The 18,389-nt window shown below is 47.7% G+C and overlaps 1 protein-coding gene across 2 annotated transcripts in view; it reads right to left on the bottom strand.

Annotated features, from left to right (window-relative positions):
* The window catches only part of NR4A3 (nuclear receptor subfamily 4 group A member 3), a 39,667-nt gene extending 31,468 nt beyond the window's left edge, over window positions 1-8,199 (bottom strand). Inside the window, exons 1-3 of one of the 2 annotated variants that reach the window (XM_082657367.1) lie at window positions 7,691-8,199; window positions 4,280-4,453; window positions 1,072-2,036 (exon numbers count right to left, since the gene is read on the bottom strand). In XM_082657367.1, coding sequence (XP_082513493.1) covers window positions 1,072-2,034 — 963 coding nt within the window. In that variant the 5' untranslated portion in view covers window positions 2,035-2,036; window positions 4,280-4,453; window positions 7,691-8,199. Of the gene's footprint in view, window positions 1-1,071; window positions 2,037-3,340; window positions 3,413-4,279; window positions 4,454-7,690 lie in introns of those variants that run through there. The other variant, XM_082657368.1, reaches the window with a different exon arrangement.
* Between the last annotated feature and the right edge of the window lie 10,190 nt (window positions 8,200-18,389).

The following is an 18,389-nucleotide window of genomic DNA, read 5'->3' on the forward strand; positions in this document are numbered from 1 at the left end:
TTATTGAGCATTCAGGGGTTTGCAAATGCCTGACATAATAGCCAGGGGAGTGAGGAGTGGGGAGGGTGGCACAGAATTAAGTGTCTGAAGAAGTCTGGGAGTCAGTAGCAAAAACAGAGCTGCAAGAGAACAAGGCCTGTTCCCCCTGAGTGGTGAGAAGAGCACTGAACTCAAGAGTCAGGAGAAACCAGCTGGAACTGTCCCCATGTGCAACTAAATCACCTCTCTAGACTTCAGTATCCTCCTGGGCAAAATAAGGGGGAGGCTGAAGACCCTCCCGCTATAAAATTCTCCTTTGGGTCTCTGAGATAATGAAGAGTGTCCCCACTCTGTGTGGTACAGAAGATGAGACCCCAGCTACTATCTTCTACAGAGCAAGCTGCCCCAAACTGCATCCATCAGCTGCCCCTGTCTATTCTGCAGCTGCAGAGCTGTGAAGAGGGCATGCACGTTGAGGTCATGCAAACATGAGTTGGCATCCTGCCTCCATCTCACTCTCTGAGTGTGTGTCCAGGGGCAGTTAACCTCCCTGAGCCTCCATTTCCTCATCTATGAAACAAGGATAATTAAACATTCAAGACGCTGTTAGTAAAAATAGCTAGTGGGTGACCAAAATTCAATGTCAGTTCTGTTTGAGTCTAGAGTCCTAGCTCTTCCTAGGAGGATTAAATGAGATACAAATACCCAGGGCCTGGCACACAGACCCTATTCCCTCAGACATCCTGGATGGACAGAAGAGGAACACAGTGAGGTGTTTGCATTTTTGAGGTCACAGATCCCTTTGCGAATCTGCTGAAAGCTCTCTCCAGAAAAATAAGCAGGAGGTAACGCCAAGTCAGGAAGTTCACAGCCCCCTCAAGCCCGTCTGGGCCTCCTGTAATGGACGTCAAGTTAAAAAGCCCTGAGAAAGTGGGTGTGAGGGTGCTAGGAAAGGCTTCTGAAATGCACAGTATAACCAGTACACCTCTCAAACCGGGAAGGGCCCGCTTAGACGCTCACTCGCTCACTCGAGCGGGTGTCTGGGGAGGCTGGCTGCTGAGGGGAGAGGGAGCCGGAGGGGCGAGTGCTCACCTTGAAGAAGCCCTTGCAGCCCTCGCAGGTGCGCACACCGTAGTGCTGGCAGGCGGCGTTGTCCCCGCACACAGCGCACGTGCCCTCGCCCGACGCCGAGCTCCTGTTGGGCGGCGACGGCAGGCTGGGGCTCTCGCCCAGCAGGTTGGATGCGGTGGGGGAGGCCGTGAGGCCGAGCGGCGGGAAGGCCAGCGCGGCCGCCCTCTTGGCCAGCGGCAGCCCATACGGGTGGCCCTCGAGCGCAGCTGCCTGGCTGCCCGCGGCGGCGGCGGCGGCGGCGGCGGCTCCCAGCGGCAGGCTCAGCGCGGCGGCGGCCGTCGGGTCGTATCCGAGGTGGTGGCCGCCTGCGGGGCTGGGCGCGGGCGGGTGCGGCGGCGAGGGCTTGAAGGGGAAGAGCGGGAAGCGCGCGCCTGCCACCGTGGGCACCGCCTTCATCGGCTGGTCGAGCAACGGGCCGGATGCGATGCAGCCCTGTGCCGAGGACAGCGTGTCCTCCCACATCGCCCCTGCCTGCTGGGGGAAGCCCGGCGTGGTGGGGGTGGACGGCGGGGACTGCTTAAAGTACATGGAGGTGCTGGGCAGCACCTCGTCCTCTGGGCCGGAGGGTGGTGGAATGGATGGCTGCTGCTGGTGGTGGTGGTGGTGGTGGTGGTCATGGTGGTGATGGTGGTAGCCGTGCGCGCGGCCCTCCTCCATCTTGATCAAAGGCCGGGGCCCCGACGGCTGCATCTGGTACAGGCAGGAGGGCTTGAGTTCGTAGTTGCTCGAGTAGCCCTCCATGAAGGTACTGAAGCTGGGCAGGGACGTGGTAGCCGTGGCCGTGATCTCGGTGCTGCCGAGGTCCATGGTCAGCTTGGAGTAATCAGGATTCATGATCTCCGTGGTGTATTCCGAGCCATATGTCTGTGCTGCATAACTGGAACCTGGCGGTGAAGGGCTATACTGGGCTTGCACACAGGGCATATCTGCAAGGGAGAGGAAAAAGGTCTCTCAGAAGCAAGTCGGCACTCTTGCTAGCTAATAGGTAGCAATGGACTTGTCGCTCTCCAATATGGGAAATAGAGAGGAAGTGACATTCTTTTCACCTTCTAGTATCATAGACTTAGAGTCCGTCCTTCCTTCCTCCCTCCCTCCCTTCCTTCCTTCCTCCCTTCCTTCCTTCCTTCTTCCCCTGGGAAGAAAGTTGAATCCCTGACAAACTGCCAAAGGGGCCACAGGTTGCCAAAACCCAGCCTCCTGAGGATTTCTGTGCTCACCTTCCCTCCCTTGCCCTGTCCTCCACTATATCTGTGAATTTTGATGTCTTCCCTCATAAGCCCAGTCGTGTTTTTAAAAGTGGTTTTTAGCCCTAGAGATTAAATGAAGTGACCTCGGCCACAAATTGGGAGGACAAGAAGAAATCCAGTGAATGCTGTGTTGGTTTCTTTTGGGTGAAAGAGACTACTCATCCCCCAAGTCACACGCTTTGATTTGTAAACCTATGAGTTAGTAAAAGAAAGAAAAAAAAAAAAAGGTGTCCTACATGGGACTTACTGGCCCAGTGACATTCTAACATTTTATCAGTGCCAACTGAGGCTACCCACACACATTGTGGCTGCTTTCTCCCACCCTCTCCCTACTCCTCCAAGAAAGGCTAGCAGCCTGCTCAAACTGGACCCCTGTTGATGATTTCAGCCAGCTAGGTGGTGAGGTAGGAACGTAGGTCCAGGAAATGGACTCGGGGGAGTTTGCACCATCTGCAAAGAAAAAGATCAGCAGCTGCAACAGAACACCCACCAAACCTGCTCTCTGCCATGTATGCTATATATATATGTGTGTGTGTGTGTGTGTATTTCCCCCCCATTCTAAGAAATAAAATATATCAGTGGCTGCTTTATAACAGTAGTTTACAGTTGTCATAATAGGTTAGTTATCTACATATTTTCTTATGACAGAAGAATTAGCACCCCTAGAAAAGAAAGCAGTTTCTTAATAGGTTTAGTTTCTCTCAGCCCCCAAAGCAATGATATCTGGAGTGCTTACTATTGTTCAGAGAGGTTGAACTGGATGAGAAAGCCCTAAGAAATATTGGATCTAGTGGATAATTTATCTAATTATTTCCCTTTCTTTATGGCTAAATATAAATAGTAAACTGGGCAGTTTCTGGTGGTTGGTTTTTCTGAGCCAAAGGAAAACCACGTGCTTAACGTGTCTTTGGAGTCTATGGTGTAAAAGGTGTGACTAATAGAAAAGTGAATACTTAACATCTCCTTTGACATCTTTCTCTTACCCACATTTCCAAATCTGATTGAGTCATACATGTATGGGATGAAATCTTGACTTGTAGAAAGGTGTTGAAGGCCTGGTGGAAGAAGCAGTGATGAGGAGAGGCCAGTTCAAGCCTTTATTTTCCGAGCGCCCTACAAACACTCATTAGTTTGAAGTTAAAAGAGCACTTATCCTGCTGTCCAGTTGTTGGGGTAAAATGAAAGGCTAGTCATTTAAAAGAAAGAACACTGCCTGATGTTTCATTTGTTCTCCTCCCTTGAATTTCTCCATGAGTCTTTTCTATCATTCTTCTTTGCCAATCCCTACCTATTGCTCTTCTTTTTGTCTTTCTGAGGTTTCCAGATAGAAGATGAGCTTGCTGGGACTGAGTTCTATTTATCTGCATCTCTTTGGCCAGGCACCTGGTATCCCTTTACCAAATGCATAAAGAGGTATTACAAGCCAAACCTGCAATCCTTTCTTTTGCCCAAATCAAATTTACTCCTTGGTTTTCAGCTCAAATGCTTTCTCTCTTTCCCTTTGAGCTTCAATAATCCAAATGTCTGCACCCAAATGATTTGCGTTTTATACAAACAAAAATGCTTTGCATTGTTCGAAATGATCCCATAACTTAAATGCATTAGCATTAAAAATAGAGCAAATATGAAGACATTAAAATGTATAAAAGATCCAAATCTGTTGGTGTATTTGCATTTTTCTCAGGAAAAATATCTTTGAGCAATACGATTAATTTAATTTGGCTGCTCCACTAGGTAGCAACAGGGTGTGGTATCCAGAGGAGATTCGTGCAAGGAAGCCACCTGTGCCGTGAAATTCGCGGCCAGCAGTCACTCGCTGTCCTGGCGCTGGGCAAGTCGACCAGCCTGCTTGCTGGGTATGTGGCTCCCCCACCCACATATCCCAGCCCGGGAGGAATAAGGGGTCGTGCCTTCAGACCTACCTGGAGGATATCTTGCGCGCTGAATGGTGGGGCTGGGGGTCTCTCCAGCGGAGGCTGAGAGTGGAGGAGGCGGGGACGTCCGGCGGGGCGAAGCGGCGGAGGTGCTGCCCGGCTCCGCTGAGGGTCCAGTCTCAGGGCTGGGGCTTGCCGGGCTGCGCTCTTCCGCAGTGGGCTCTGCGGGCACCAGGAGAGAAGACAAAGGTCACAGTGAGACCACGCTGGGTCACCGCGGCCTGGACTGGGCGTACGGCGGTGAGGGTTGAATAGATCTCTAGAAATGCATTAATTACAAAAGAATTAGAAGGGTAAGAAAGCAGTGCTTAAGGTGACCGGAGTCCCCGGGCAGCAAGCATCACAGCGCCTTGGGGGAGCCGAGGAAAGGCTGCCCGCGCTCACCGCGGTTTTGTGGTTCCCGAACCGAGGCTAAAAAAACGCGCAGCCAGTCGTCGCCCAGAAATTAATCTATCTGCCCCCACAATTGGTTCCAAGCTAACGATGTCATGAAAACCGAAGAATGGAGAACACTTGAGGAAGGAGTTCCGCCCGAATCGGAGTCTGTGAGTGTGCACGAGCGGAAAATATTTTCCAACTTCACCCGCCCCCACCACTCAAATACAAATTTTACACGTTGCATAGGAAAGGCACAGGGTACGGAACGAATGCATGAATGCCCCGAGGAATTAAGAAAGTCTGCGCTTTTCATTCTAAATGCTAATGGAGCTTCGCCTCTATTAGCCGCGAGTTTCGGGGGCCAGGGGTCAAGCAAACAAAAGGACACAGTGGAAATAGGCCGGCGCTGGAAACGAGGCACAAGGCGGTTGGCGTTTGCCGCTGGTGGTGAGAGGGGAGGGAGGCCCCCTGCGCCCAGCGGGCGGTATCCCAGAGGGTGGGCGACTTCGAGGCTCGGGGCCATCCGGCGACCCGGAGGGGGGCACATTCCGGAGGGCGCCGAGAGCGGCTCTGGGGTGAGCGTCTCTGCGCAAAGCCTTAGCGAAACTTTGTAGCTAGAAGCTCATTTCGGCGGGCCTCGGGTAAGAATCCCACGGCCCCAAACTCCGGCCTATAGCGCCCCCTTTGCCTGCACCCACTCGCAGCTTAACGGATGGGAACGGGGACTCGAAAAATAAAAAAACCCCAAACTACCAAAATTCCAAAAACCTCGGGGGTGCGCGGGCCGCGGGTGTCGGATAAGTTTCGTCTCCCGCCGCCCCTGGGCTTGCCTGAAAGGAAAGAGGGTATCGGAGCTCCCAGATCCGGGGAGCCCTCGACGGCCAGGAAATGGGGGATTCCCTTGCCATCCCCAACCCCAGCCCCAGCTGATACTACAGAAAGCCTGCGCTCGCCCTAGCGCAGTCAAGGGCGGATCTTCCCACGGCTGTAGCTTGCGCTTCCCGTCCCTCCCGCATCTTCAGTGGGAGTCTCTGGCAACCTCCGACCACCTCCTCCAGGTGCCCGCATTCCCGCCCTTCACCGCGGCCTTTCAAGCGGAGTCTTTCTCCAAGGATAGGCCTCTGACTGGGGTGGGCGAGGGTAGCGTCTTCCCAAGGAAGGGGCTCCCCTCGAGCGCCCGGCGTTCACGGGGAAGAGCCACACCGCACTTCCTACAGCCGCCGAGCCGAGCGCCCCTCGGCTCTCTCCGCCCCCCCACCCCCCCGCCCCGAAACGACCGGTTACCTAGGCAAAGCCTCAGAGCCTGGAAACACGTTGCTCCGCTCCCGCTCGCGGCCGCCGCGGCCGGGAGCACGGAGCCTCGGGGTTGTAAATTAGGAAGAAATAACTACCTCTGTCAAAGCCCCTTTCTTTCTCGTGGGCAGACGAAAGGAACACCCCCGTGTTCCCCTCCCCGTGGTGAAGTGTGTGAAGGAAACCGTGAAACGCACCATTGTGACCGGGGCTCCTCCACGGAGTTTCCAACCCTGGGGAGCGGGGGCGGAGGTTGGGCGGGGGCAGGAGGAGTGGAGAAGAGACCGACAGAAAGGCAAAGACAGAGATTCTCAGAAAGACAGAGGGAGAGGAGACAAACCGCGGGGGAGAATTTCTGCGAGCGCACGGTCCCAGGGAAGCGGGGGTGGGGGTGGGGGGGTGGGGGTGCGGGGGCAGGGAGCGGGTGTGGAGGCTGCTGTGGCCTAAGAGGTCTTTGATATTCACATTACGAGCGTCTTGCTCGGATAAGAGAACTCGAATAAACTCAAACTTCATTCATTGTGCTCAGCAGCCGCGTTAGGCAGCTGTTCCTTTCCCTAGCTCAGTTCTATAAAATATTTCTCCGTCGTGGGAAAAGAAGATTCAGGATTGGATTCGCGATGAAATGACTGAAGGGCGCCCTGTACCTCTCTCCTGGCACCCTAGGGCTCTGGGATAATAGCCCGAGATTTCTGATTACCCAACTCCTTGCAGCTCTTCCCTCTGGAGAATCCGTGGGCATAATAAATAAATGACAATCTCCAAGAACGTTCTTTGGAACGAAGGGACAAATGCTTTCTCCCTCACGACTGACCCAAGCTTCCAACAGGTTCGAGAGGTGCCTTTGGAAGTCAGCCTCCGCAGGCTGCGCCCGCTTGACCGCTCTCCTCTCACCACCGAGAACTTTCATTTCTATGAAGAGTAAAACACTACGAGCAACTTCTCCAAAAGCGCGAGTTCTGTCAGTTAAGAGTAAAACACGCCTCTCCCATACCGACTCAAGGCCCGGAGGAGAGGGACACCGTTCCCACGCGTGTCGGGGCACTGGGGTCGGCAATTACACCCGATTACCTCCGAAGGGAAAAGTGTAAACGGGCAAGTCGGCGACGCCAGGCAGACGTGCCTGGTGGAGCCCCAGGCTCATTTCAATACAATAAGCCACATTCCTACAATTACGCCCTCTTTCCTGAGATCCTCGGAGCGCCGCTGCAAACTCCGGCCGCTGCTGACCAGGCCCCTTCCCTCCCAAGCTTCCTCCCAGTCAACCGTCTCGGAGTCACCATTAGGCATATTAACTTGGACCCACCGGAGCCCCTATTTTCAATCCTAGTTAAAAGGCAGGAAAATTACTGCCGTTCATCACCGGAGCTGCAACTCCCTGCCGCTGCCGCCGCCTAGAGCATCATTACCATGACAACTAGAGCCGAAATACCCTGAATTACATCGCTGGAGCTGCTACTGCACAAATCCCGGTCCTCCTCTTTGTTAGAGGCTTTTCGCCTCTTTGGGTAGGGAGAGGAATCCCACAAGCTCCAGAGATCCCCGCAGGCCCGCTACGGGGGAAAAGTTTCAGATCAGAACCCACCGGCGATTCCGCGAGCAAAGCCTGAGCGAGGAGGCGAGGGGGGAAAACCCCACACTCAAAGTTGTCAATTTCAGAAGCTAAGCTTCCCAGCGCGCCAACTTTTTAGCAAGTCCCCCTATTAACTGAGCGAATCTCATACGTACTTGAGTGCTGTGGCGGTTCCGTCTTTAGAGCGAGTTTCTAGAAAGCTGCCCCGAAATCTGCACTGGGGGCGGCGGGGGGGGTGGGAGTCACAGTTGCTGTCCCGGAAGGGCTGCGGTGTAGAAGTCCAGCGGCTCCCAGAGGCAGTGAGCTGCTGGCAGGGGATGCTGCGATCCCGATTCATGGGAGAGCGCCGCCGAGGGGTTCCGCGGGCGTCCTGGCTCGGGCCGCGACCAGGGGGTAGGATGCCGCTTCTGTTCCCACCTCCACAGCCACCGCCGGCGCTGTCAGCGTTGCAAAGTGAGACCGGGAGGGGCGTCCGCCTGCCGCGCAGCGCTGCACCCGCGAGGGCGCAGGGTGAGAGGGGTGTGAGCGCGCGGGAGAGAGTGGAGTGTGTGTGAGGAGCGTGTGTGCGCGCGTGTGTCTGTGTGTGCGAGTGAGGGAGCGGGTGTGAGCTTGTCTGTGTGTGGGGAGCGGAGGAGGAGCAGGAGCTGGAGGGGTGGGGGGCGGGAGGCAGGAGACTCCGCTCTCCCGGCTGCGCGTTCGCTCTCTCTCTCGGCACGTCATTTATGCCACAGGAGCCCTAGCGGCCTCTCCATAGAGTGCCTGGAATGCGAGACGTCAATGTGACGCCATGGGACGCTACGTCACCCTCCTCCTCCCTCCCCTGGCCCAGCCGGTTCCGCGTGTGCGAGGGAGGGGGTGTGTGTGCATGTGTGCGCGCGCGCGCGCGTTCCCCGGCCATTTGCAGGGTAGCGCAATGGAAACTATGCCGCGCGGCCAGTCCCGGCCCGGGGGCCTTTCGGACCCGCGCTGCCAACCCGTTTGCAACCGCGCTGCTTGCCCGGGCCCTATTCTGTAAGAGGGTGCAGCGGCCCGCCCGCGGGTCAGGCGGGACCGCCCAGCTGTCAGACTCGGGTGGAGTAGAGTTGGAGGAGTGCTACTGGCGCGCCTCCGAGGCTGCCCCGAGGCAGGGAGCCAGGGCGAGGGGGTAAGAGAGAGGACAGCTCTTCCGAAAGGGAAGGCTCAGCCAGCCAGCTTCTCCGAGTGACCTGGCAGCGGGTGCAGGAGTCAGGCACCAGTCCGAAGACTCCCCGAGGTGCTGCTCTTTCCCCAAGCAACAGTTCTAAAGCTGTTTACGTCTCTCTGGCTCCCTGCGCCTAGGCTAATCTCTCTCCTCCTCCCATCATTTGCTGGGTGCGTGTTTTGCACAGGGATACCGATGGCTCTGGGAAGATAAGGTTTTATTTCTTTACACTTAAATGTGGGTTTCCTAACTGGACTTTATAACCCAACTAAGTGCACATCCGTCATCCGCGCGCGCTGCAGCAGAAGCTACTTATTGTGTGTAAAACAAACACACGTGTTGAACAGCTGAGCGGGTCTGACTTGCAAATCACCCCCCTCCCATCAGAAATGTAACTCTCAGCTCGCACTTTCACTTTTTGATGGTTGTAGACGGGCCTACCCTCCCACCTCCCAAATTAAACATTTCGAAATCAGTCAACAGGATTTATTAGTCAGTCCCTCGCTACGGGATTTGCTCTGGTCTCCTGGGACACATTTGTTATGAAATGGTGAGCTGAAAGCCTGGGCGATTCTGTTAGGGAGAGCAATTTCTTCCTGGAAGTGATGAATTTAAGTGTGAATTTCTTGCTGAAAACAAAAACAAAATTTTATCAGAATTAAAGTCTCCTAGTTCCAAAGGTTGCAGCTGGGTGAAAACAACCTCTTTTAAAAATGATTTTTTTGAGAAGGAGAAAGTATTTGAGTGAAACAATGCAGACAGACATGGTCCCCATGTGGTCCGCTTGAATCAGACGTGACATTTATGTCTTTGACCTGTTACAATCTTTGCGTGTGTGTGTGGGGCGGAGCACACAACTCAGAATTGAAGGTTCGAGCTACCACAAGAAACTTGGAAACAAAACTAGAATTATACATATGCTATGGGTATATTTCTTCGCCTCCACTTCCGCTTCAGACAGGGTGGTGTGGAGAAGACCTGGAAGGGTACTACGAAAGTTGACCTAGCGGACAGGAACAGTGCCTCTGCACTGCCACGGGTTCCAATCCAGTCTCACAAAGAAGGAGGGCGCTGCTACATTGCATCCATTCAAAGGCGGGCGGGTGGGGGTAGCAGGACCTGGAGCCGCGCGGCACTGACGCACGCGAGGCGCGTGATTGACGCAGGCAATGTTACTAAATTCGGCGGTTGGCCGGGCCCCGCCGCCGCCGCGCGCGGCAGATAGCGGAGTAGGTTCCCCTCGATCACCCCCGCCCCTTCTCCATTCAGAGCAGCTCTCGGCCGGGCCGGGCGGGGCGGGGCGGGGCGGGGCGGGGTGCGCGCGGGGCGGGGCGGGGCGGGGTGCGCGCGGGGCGGGGCGGGGTGCGCGCGGCCGCGCCGGGATCCGGCCGCACCAAATATAGTCGGGCCTGGCTATTTTTAGCCGGGCCTAGGGCGCCAGCTCGCCGCGTGAGGGGGCGCCCAGACCCCGCGGGGAGTGCGGAGGGGGCGGGGTCGGAGTCGCCATCTTGGACTCGGCTCGACCCAGTCTGGTGACCGGCGACGCTGGGCCGGGCTCGGCGCAGGGGGTCGGGGTGAGTGGGTGTGAGCTGTGGGATAGAGTGGGACGCGCGGGCTGTGACTTGAGCGGACGGCGAGTCAGGGCGCGGCGCCTGCCCTCAGTGGTGGCGCGGGGGAGGGCCCGGGACGCGCGGCCCACGGGGCGTGCGCGGGTGTGGGACGGCGATCCCCGCCAGCCGGCAGGCCCGGCCGTCCAGCCACCCCGCGGCCCGGCCAGCCCCGAGTCGTGTGGGGGCGGAGCCGCCCGCGGCCACCACTTCCTGAGAGCCGGGGATACCCCTCCCGGACGTCACGGAGGAGCCGAGGCGGCGGTGGCGGCCCGGGGCTCATCTTGCACTTGCATCACGGGTGCAGCAGCAGTTGCTCTGCTCCTTTGTGGCTTTTTCCCCTGTTGAGTAACTGCTTTGTTAAATGAAAATACCATGACGGGCCAGTGTGATCACCAGCTCCAGACCTCAAAGAAAGTGAAGCTGTCAGGCAAGAAGAGGGAGACTCCCCTAGCCGGCTGCGATGGTATCTGGTGGGTGGATGTGTAGAGAAGCACTTGACAGTTTCCACGTATTACTTCTTGCCTAACTTTTCACCCCCAAGAAGGTTTAAAAATACTTTTATTTCCATGCTGTAAAAATTTCTTATGTCCTGCACCCCACCCATTCCCCCTTCAATTTGAAATCGCGTGCAGAACTGGAATCACTGAAAAGAACAGTTATTAGGTACAGTTTTTAGGAAACAGAACACCTTTCAGTGAATTTGTTGAGTAAACTACATTTTTAAATGTTAGTATGTAAAAGATCCTTGCCCACTGAAGGTACTTATAAAGCTTCTAGCTAAGTTTGTTTATATGAATTGGGTTTCCTCAGTGACCGTTTCAAACCGGTTTCCTTATTTATGTTACATTAAAAAAAAAATTCCATCCCTGTCTGAATATCTCCAGGTAAAGCATTTCTCCCTTTGACTCTTTGAGTGAATGTGACTTTCTGGACGTTTATGTTGATTATATGCTTCCCTCGCCTCTTTTTCCCCTCCTCTGCCTTTTACGTCCTTTTCTTCCTGAGTATCGGGTCACCAATCTTTGTTCCTTGACTACTGTGAGGCTGAGGGCTGTTGTCTGATTGCACTGAGCCAATCAGCTGGCTTAGTACTCCTCTGGGTAGGAAGCTGGACTGACTGTTGGAGAGGTTCCAGTGGTCACTGATAAGTGGCAACATTTTTGCACTCAAATGGAAAGTCATGGAAGCAGAGACAAGGCTCTCTTACAAACTGGGACACCATCCTCTGCTTAAACCTAGGGCTGTAGTCATATGCAGTTCTTTAGGTGACCTCAAACCAAGTGAATCGTTCTCTTTTTCAAATTAATATCTATTGTTCTATACTGTTTCAAAAGTCTGATTTACTAAAAGTCAGGCATAATTTTCTGTAAGGCTTATGTAATATGACCATTTCAGTAATATAAAATACCTTTTTGATGACAAATGAAACAATACTTTATAATTAAATCTCTTCTTTTGGGAAATCAAATAGAATAAGACTATCTTAATCTGTGAAATGTGGAAAACTTAACCTGGTTTGGTCCTTTTTCTAGAAGAGGGACATTCATGTGTGGCCTAGTTTACACCCAAAGCAAAGAAAGCAGTTAGTTTCTGCTTTCATGATACTTATGGCAGCCAATCTGTTAAAAATTCTTTCTATGAAGTAACTATTACAGATTCACTTGATAATTATCTTTCATTTTGTTTTGGTTTTGTAGGTGTAGTCTGTCTGCAAGAAAGAAAGTGCTCTTTCTCTTGGAAAATAAAATATAAATTTGGGGGAAATTTATTGTGTGTGATATAAAGCAGTTACTTTAACAAAATGGGATTTAGAATTGCTTTAAAGACTCTTCTGATTAATCACTGACATAAATCTTGTTGATTTTGCTAATATGTAAAGAATGATGATGAGTCTTGCTGATACAAAAATTGGGTGAGGAAAGGTGAAATGAAAATTCCAAGCCAGAAGTTGTTACCTAAGGTGAAGATAGGAAAGAAAATTAAAAGACTTGTGTGTAAGTCCATGTTTTCCTGAATCACTATAGAAGTTCTATACTACATTTAAGATATGTATATAAAATTTGGTAGCTTGGGCTGACATTGACTTATACACTTAAATTACTGGGCTTAGGAACATGGGACAATGGTAGTAGTTTTCTGTCTGACCTACCTGCATACTATCCCTTCCTTATCAATTCTATCATTGCCAGATTATTCTTCCTAAAATACGGCTTTTGTTATATCACTCCTGGGCTCAAAAGTCTTCAGCAGCTGGATATGTCTCCAAAATAAAACCCCAAAGCCTCCACATCCTGGCCTCTTTATTTCCACAGAATTTTCCTATCCTAGTCAAACTGTTATCCTCACTTTTCTTCAGACATCCTTTTACCCTTCCACATTTGTTCATAGTTTTCCTTTTTATGGCATTCCCTTCTCTGCTTATTGAAATCTTACCCTTCCTCTAAAACTAGTTCAAGAAATGAACCCAGATTGTGCTTTAGTCTTTCATAAAGTCCTTATTTTACTGCCTTCTTTTTGTGCTCTTGTGTCCACAGCTTATTGCCCTGTTGAACTATAAGCTTCAAAAGCATGTCTCACATATCTTTGAAATTTCTGTGGCACCTAAGTTTAACAGAGATAGTAAATATCCATAAAATATTTCCCATCTAAATTTGAATATGAAGGAGAACAGGCATAATATAAGTTAACCAGTTATATGGATTAGGATATTTTTGACATGAGTGGTTTGTTTTCTTTACCTCAACTTTTAACACTCCTGATTGAGTATAGTGCCCACCACAAGCCCAGCCAGCCACATGGTGATACAAGGAAATTGCAACTTGGCTTGTACCTATTATAGCCGTGTAGGAAGATTTGCTATGATTTTTTTTTTTTCCCTGACAGACTTTTGGTTTGACTTTTCTACAGTCTTTCCCCCTTTATGTGTACTTTCACTTATGCTGCTTCCTCTCAATGAAGAATGGGATGCTGTAGGCTAGGAAATGTTAATATCAACTTCTTTTGGGAAAATTTCTTAAGGTTTAAAAAATTGAGAACCATGGCACCTATGTATAACCAGTTCAACACATAAATTCTTGAGTTTCTTATCCTTTCTAAGATATGTTTAAATAGATTTGTATAACACTACGTATATGCAGAAGTAAACTAGGCAAAGAGATTTTGGAATTATGATTTCTTAGAAGTTTTAGAAAAAGGCTCATGTGAATTAGAATATTAATATTTAACAAGGAAAAAGTAAATAATAGATCAGGAAAGACTTTCTGTGTTACAGAAAATTTTAGAAAAGAGTAAAAACCAGAGAAGGAAAGATTACTTAATAGTATAAGTGCTAATATTATTTTTTAATCTCATTAAATAATATTTTTCTATCCATTAATAAATAACAGGACAGGCTTGCAATCTGGTTAAAAAGATAGTTTATTTCTTAGTCCTGTTTCCCCCAGTCGTTGGTAAACTCTGGAAGGCCACAGTGATTTGGGAGAGAAAAGTTATTACGCATGTGTGATAAATTCAGGATATTATTTATGCCTATGAAATAAGATCTGCATTTTAGTTAGGGTTGATGGAGCAAGTAAATATCTCTCCATATATAACTACATAGCCCTTTCCTATCACCCAACTGTGGAAAAAAAAAAAATTGCCTCACATGTACAAGATCAGTTCCTTCAGCATATTCTCCAGGAGTGGGATGCTGTATTTTACAGAAAGCACTAGATTGCTTCTCAGAGGCCTGGGGCTGGTTTTGCTGCCATGAAGCTGCCCAACCTTGGGTAAGTTAATTAATCTTTTGCGGGGGGCCTAAATATCATCTGTAAAAGGATAATGTTGGGCTGACTGTATGATCTTTAAGGATCCTTTCAGGTTCTAAAGTTGAATGCTTTTTAAGGCTGGTTAAATGTAAATCATGAGTCAGCTCTGGCCTGGTCTCCTGTCACTACTTGATTGCTGTAGTCAGGAGGTTCAGTAGCTCTTTTGTATACTATACAAATATTTGTATAGTATACAGATTTGTAATTTGTAGTAATATTATATTAAACTTCTTTGGCCTACTTGATAAATAACTGTAGCCACTGAGTGGGATCTTGGTGGCCTGAGAGTGTTAATGTATTGCCAGCATCACAGCCTTGTCTTGTCCAGAAAGTGGAAACAAGCAGAAACCTGGATAGTCCAAAAGTCATTTTATATTTAGCTTTGGAATTTGTTTTTGTTCATTCATTTGAATGTGGATGAGTCACAAATTGACTTCATACAAATTAATAAACTTTCATTGGAATGGATACTGTTGTTTGCTCCTCGTGCTCTTTTCTGATTCTCACTGCATGCTAAGCATGAATCATTTCTTCTTAAATGTAGCAGCTGAGGCAGAACTGTCCTTTTTGCTTTTTCCTAGAAAAGGACTGGTGATGGTGGGCTTGTAAGTCTTTACATCCTTTTAGAGTATAAACAGATAGAGAAAGTGAAATATTGAGAAGGCAGGTCAAAAGGAAAGTACCAAGTAGGTATTAAGTTGGAAATATGTTAGCAAATCAAACAGGAAGAATACAATAAATTCTGTTTGCAAACTTGCTGGTTTGCTGTTGGATACATTTTTATGGATAAATGAGAGCTGACTTTATAGGCATTGGGAAATACCCGAATCTTAACACATTGCAGATTTATGTATTATCTGAGTTAGGTTTGGATAGTAAAAACATGGTTTGTCCATTAATTTAGGGCTACTTTTTAAATGCCTCTTCTACGTATTTAGGTATCTGTTTTCTTACTTAGATCATGTAATTAGTAACTGATTCTAATTTTTTGCCATAATACGTTTTTCATTATTTGTTACTCATGTTTATAGTTCACTACTGGAAAAATTCTTCCCTGATATCTGTTCTGAATTAGTTCTCTTTTCCGGTTATGTTTTCCTGTTTTATCAATTGTAGTGATGAGAATAGAAAGCCATATTTTAAAGATTTATATTGATACTTTTTAAGTTTAGTAAAATTATTAAATTTTACTCATTATTTCTAATTTCTGAAAATGATTGTCTTATTTTAAATTCATGCTAAGTCATTAATTTCACTTTTTAAAAACAACAGGATAACCTGTATACAATTTGAAGTCCATTTACCATAGTTTCATGGCACTTTATAGTTGCCAGTTAACTTTTTAGCGACTTTTTATATTTAAATTTTTTGTGTGTGAGAAGCTTCTATTTATCTCAAAATCCTTTAAAATGCCTTTTTGTTTAAATTATCTTGGACATATTTATTTGGGAGGATGAATTTACTGAGCCCATGGAGCAGTTCTTGGCACAGAATAGGTGCTCTGTAAACATTTGATGAATGAATGAAAGCAGTTTTCAAGAAGCTTTATTCAAAATATTCTATTTTCTTTATCACAACCAGCCTTGTGGCCTTATTAACTTTTCTGAGAGAGTTTCACTCAGGGGTTCAGCATGAGAGAGCAGCAGAGAAGACCTGCTGTACATCACTGTGCTGCTGCTTCTGAACCGCCTGTCTCTCCATTGCGACTAGACTACAGACACATCTAGTTGTCCATATTGAGGGCAGTACCCCTGAGTCACAGCACTCTGTGATATCTGTGTTTGAACTAAAGAATTCAAGTATCCTAAGGAATTATATCACCTTTTGATCCTAAACCTCCTCAAGAGTTAATCTCTGGCTTATCTCTTTATTTCGATGTGGCACTTTTGCTCTGATACTTTCACAAGATGGTGTCCTTCCCTCTTTTCTTTACTGTCTCTACCCTGGGTCTGTACAACCTGTTCATTGGTAAGTTCTTCACTTCTAGTCATCAGATTTCCTATTGTAACCCTCACTTTGCTTTACAGTTCAAGGCCTCTTGTCACTTGTCTACAATCTATCACCCATAGACTGAGGGACATAAATGTAGAATATTATCTAGGAACTCAAATTATATTTTCTAAACAGTTAATATATTAAATCTTAAAATTTAACTTTTGAAAAGGTAATGCATTCACATGATTCAAACAACAAAATGTTCAGAAACAAAAAAGTTTCCCTTCCACTCCTGTCCACCATCTACTCAGTTCCTATCCTCCTAGAGTTTTAAAATGCATACCCAAGCCAATACAAATATAAATTCTGTTTTCCTTTCCTTTTTTATACAAATGGAAGCTTCTGCTTCCATTCTGCCTTTTTCACTCAACAGTGTATTTTGGTGTTCTTTCCATAACAGTGGAAAAATATATGAGGTATATTTCATTTTAACAGTATGTCTTGGAGATCTCTTCCACATCATTGTGTGGCTATAGCATCATTTATTTAATCAGTACCATATTGATAGACATTTGGGAAATTTTCAATCTCTTGCTATTAGAAACAATGCTGCAGTAAATACTTTTGTTACATAGATTATTTCACACTTGTACAAATATATTTGTAGGGTAAATTCCTAAAAGTGGAATTGTGGTCAAAGAGTGTATCTCATAGTGATTTTACAGGTCCTACCCTTCATAGAGGCTGTATAATTTATACCCCCATCAGAAATGTATAAGAGTGCCTGACTACCCGTGTTCTTGCCAACAAAATGCGTTATTGAACTTTTGGATTTTTTCCAATCCAGTGGGTGAAAATTGTTATCTTAGTGTGGTTTTAATTTTTATTTCTTTTTAACAGTGAGTTTGAATATATTTTCATATGTTTAAAAGCCATTTGTATTTCCTTTTCTGTGAAGTATCTCTTATATTCTTTTCTTCTTTTGGGGGGGCGGTCATTTGAAAATCAACTTGTAGCTGATGTTTATAATATGGAGGTTTGCCCTCTGTAAAATGAGTTGCATCATCCCCCCCGACCCCAGTTTGTCATTTGTCTTCGCTTATAGTGTTTTGCCATGTAGATTTTCCCTAAAATGTAGTTGAATTTGTCAGTCTTCTCTTTTATGACTTCTGGGTTTTGTGTCATAGTTAGAAAAGCCTGCCCCACTACAAGGTTATAAAAGAATTCTCTCATATTCTACTACTACTTTTTTTTTTTTACTACTACTTTTATGGCTTCTATTTTACACTTAAGTTTTTTGATGCATTTTTCTTAGTGTATGGTGTGAGACATAGGTCCAAATTTAATTATTTTCCAAATGGCTACTCAGTTGCCCCAACACCATTTGTGAATAGTCCCTCTACATTGTTTTGCTTTTTAGTAGAAACAAATTGATTCATCTACCTTGTTTTTTCACACCTTCTTTGCTGTGACTGAATATAAATGCATTTCTCTGTTTTCCTTCCTATAGAATGCCTTCTTTAATGGCACAGACGTCTTTGCCTTCTACCCTGCTACCTCTCTGCTTACCTCAGCAACACCAGCAGCCTGACAGCCAGTTAATATTTGAATGAATACAGGCTGCTCAGAAAACTCTCCAGGATTTTCCATGGAGCAATAATGGGCTAAAAAGAAATCTTAACTGTAATCAGGTTCCTTCGAAGACTGTTCAAGCCAGAGATGTCTTCTAACTCTCTCTGGCCATGCTAACCAGCTATTCTAGAAGCTGAAACCCACTACCTGGGTCTTTTACTCCTGCGGCAATCCAGTTCAGATTGCTTCTTTCCGTGCAAATTCACATCATCTGCTACCTCTGCTTGTCTGACAATATGGGATATTACCCTCTATAATTTGGGGTGGGGAACCATAATATGCCCAAGAAGTGGTTTGGATTCCCCATCATGCAGTGGCCAGCTCCAGAACCTCATTTACTGGGAAAGTGATTGTGGATGAATGATTTGGGGAACATACATCCTCAATTTGAACTCCAAACAGATTAAGTTTTTCATCTAGGGAACCTGGAGAAAACCCAGCATTGTTCTACCTAGGGGAGAGTGTCCAAGCAGGCAGCTGAAACTGAATTTACTTGATATCCTTACTAGCACTTTCTAAGCTACTTGGGTTAGTTTTATAGCTCCTTGATAAACACTTCCTTCTACTTTGAAACATTGCCCCAGGTGATGTTTCTCTTTCAGACTTGCCTGTTGCTTATTATTGAACCTTTTTTTTTTGGGAGGAGTGCTATTTCTTATCTCTGCATTTAGACTTTCCTCTGATGCTG

Source organism: Grampus griseus, assembly GCF_964374135.1.
Source record: "Grampus griseus genome assembly, chromosome: 6".
Classification (NCBI taxonomy): domain Eukaryota; kingdom Metazoa; phylum Chordata; class Mammalia; order Artiodactyla; family Delphinidae; genus Grampus; species Grampus griseus.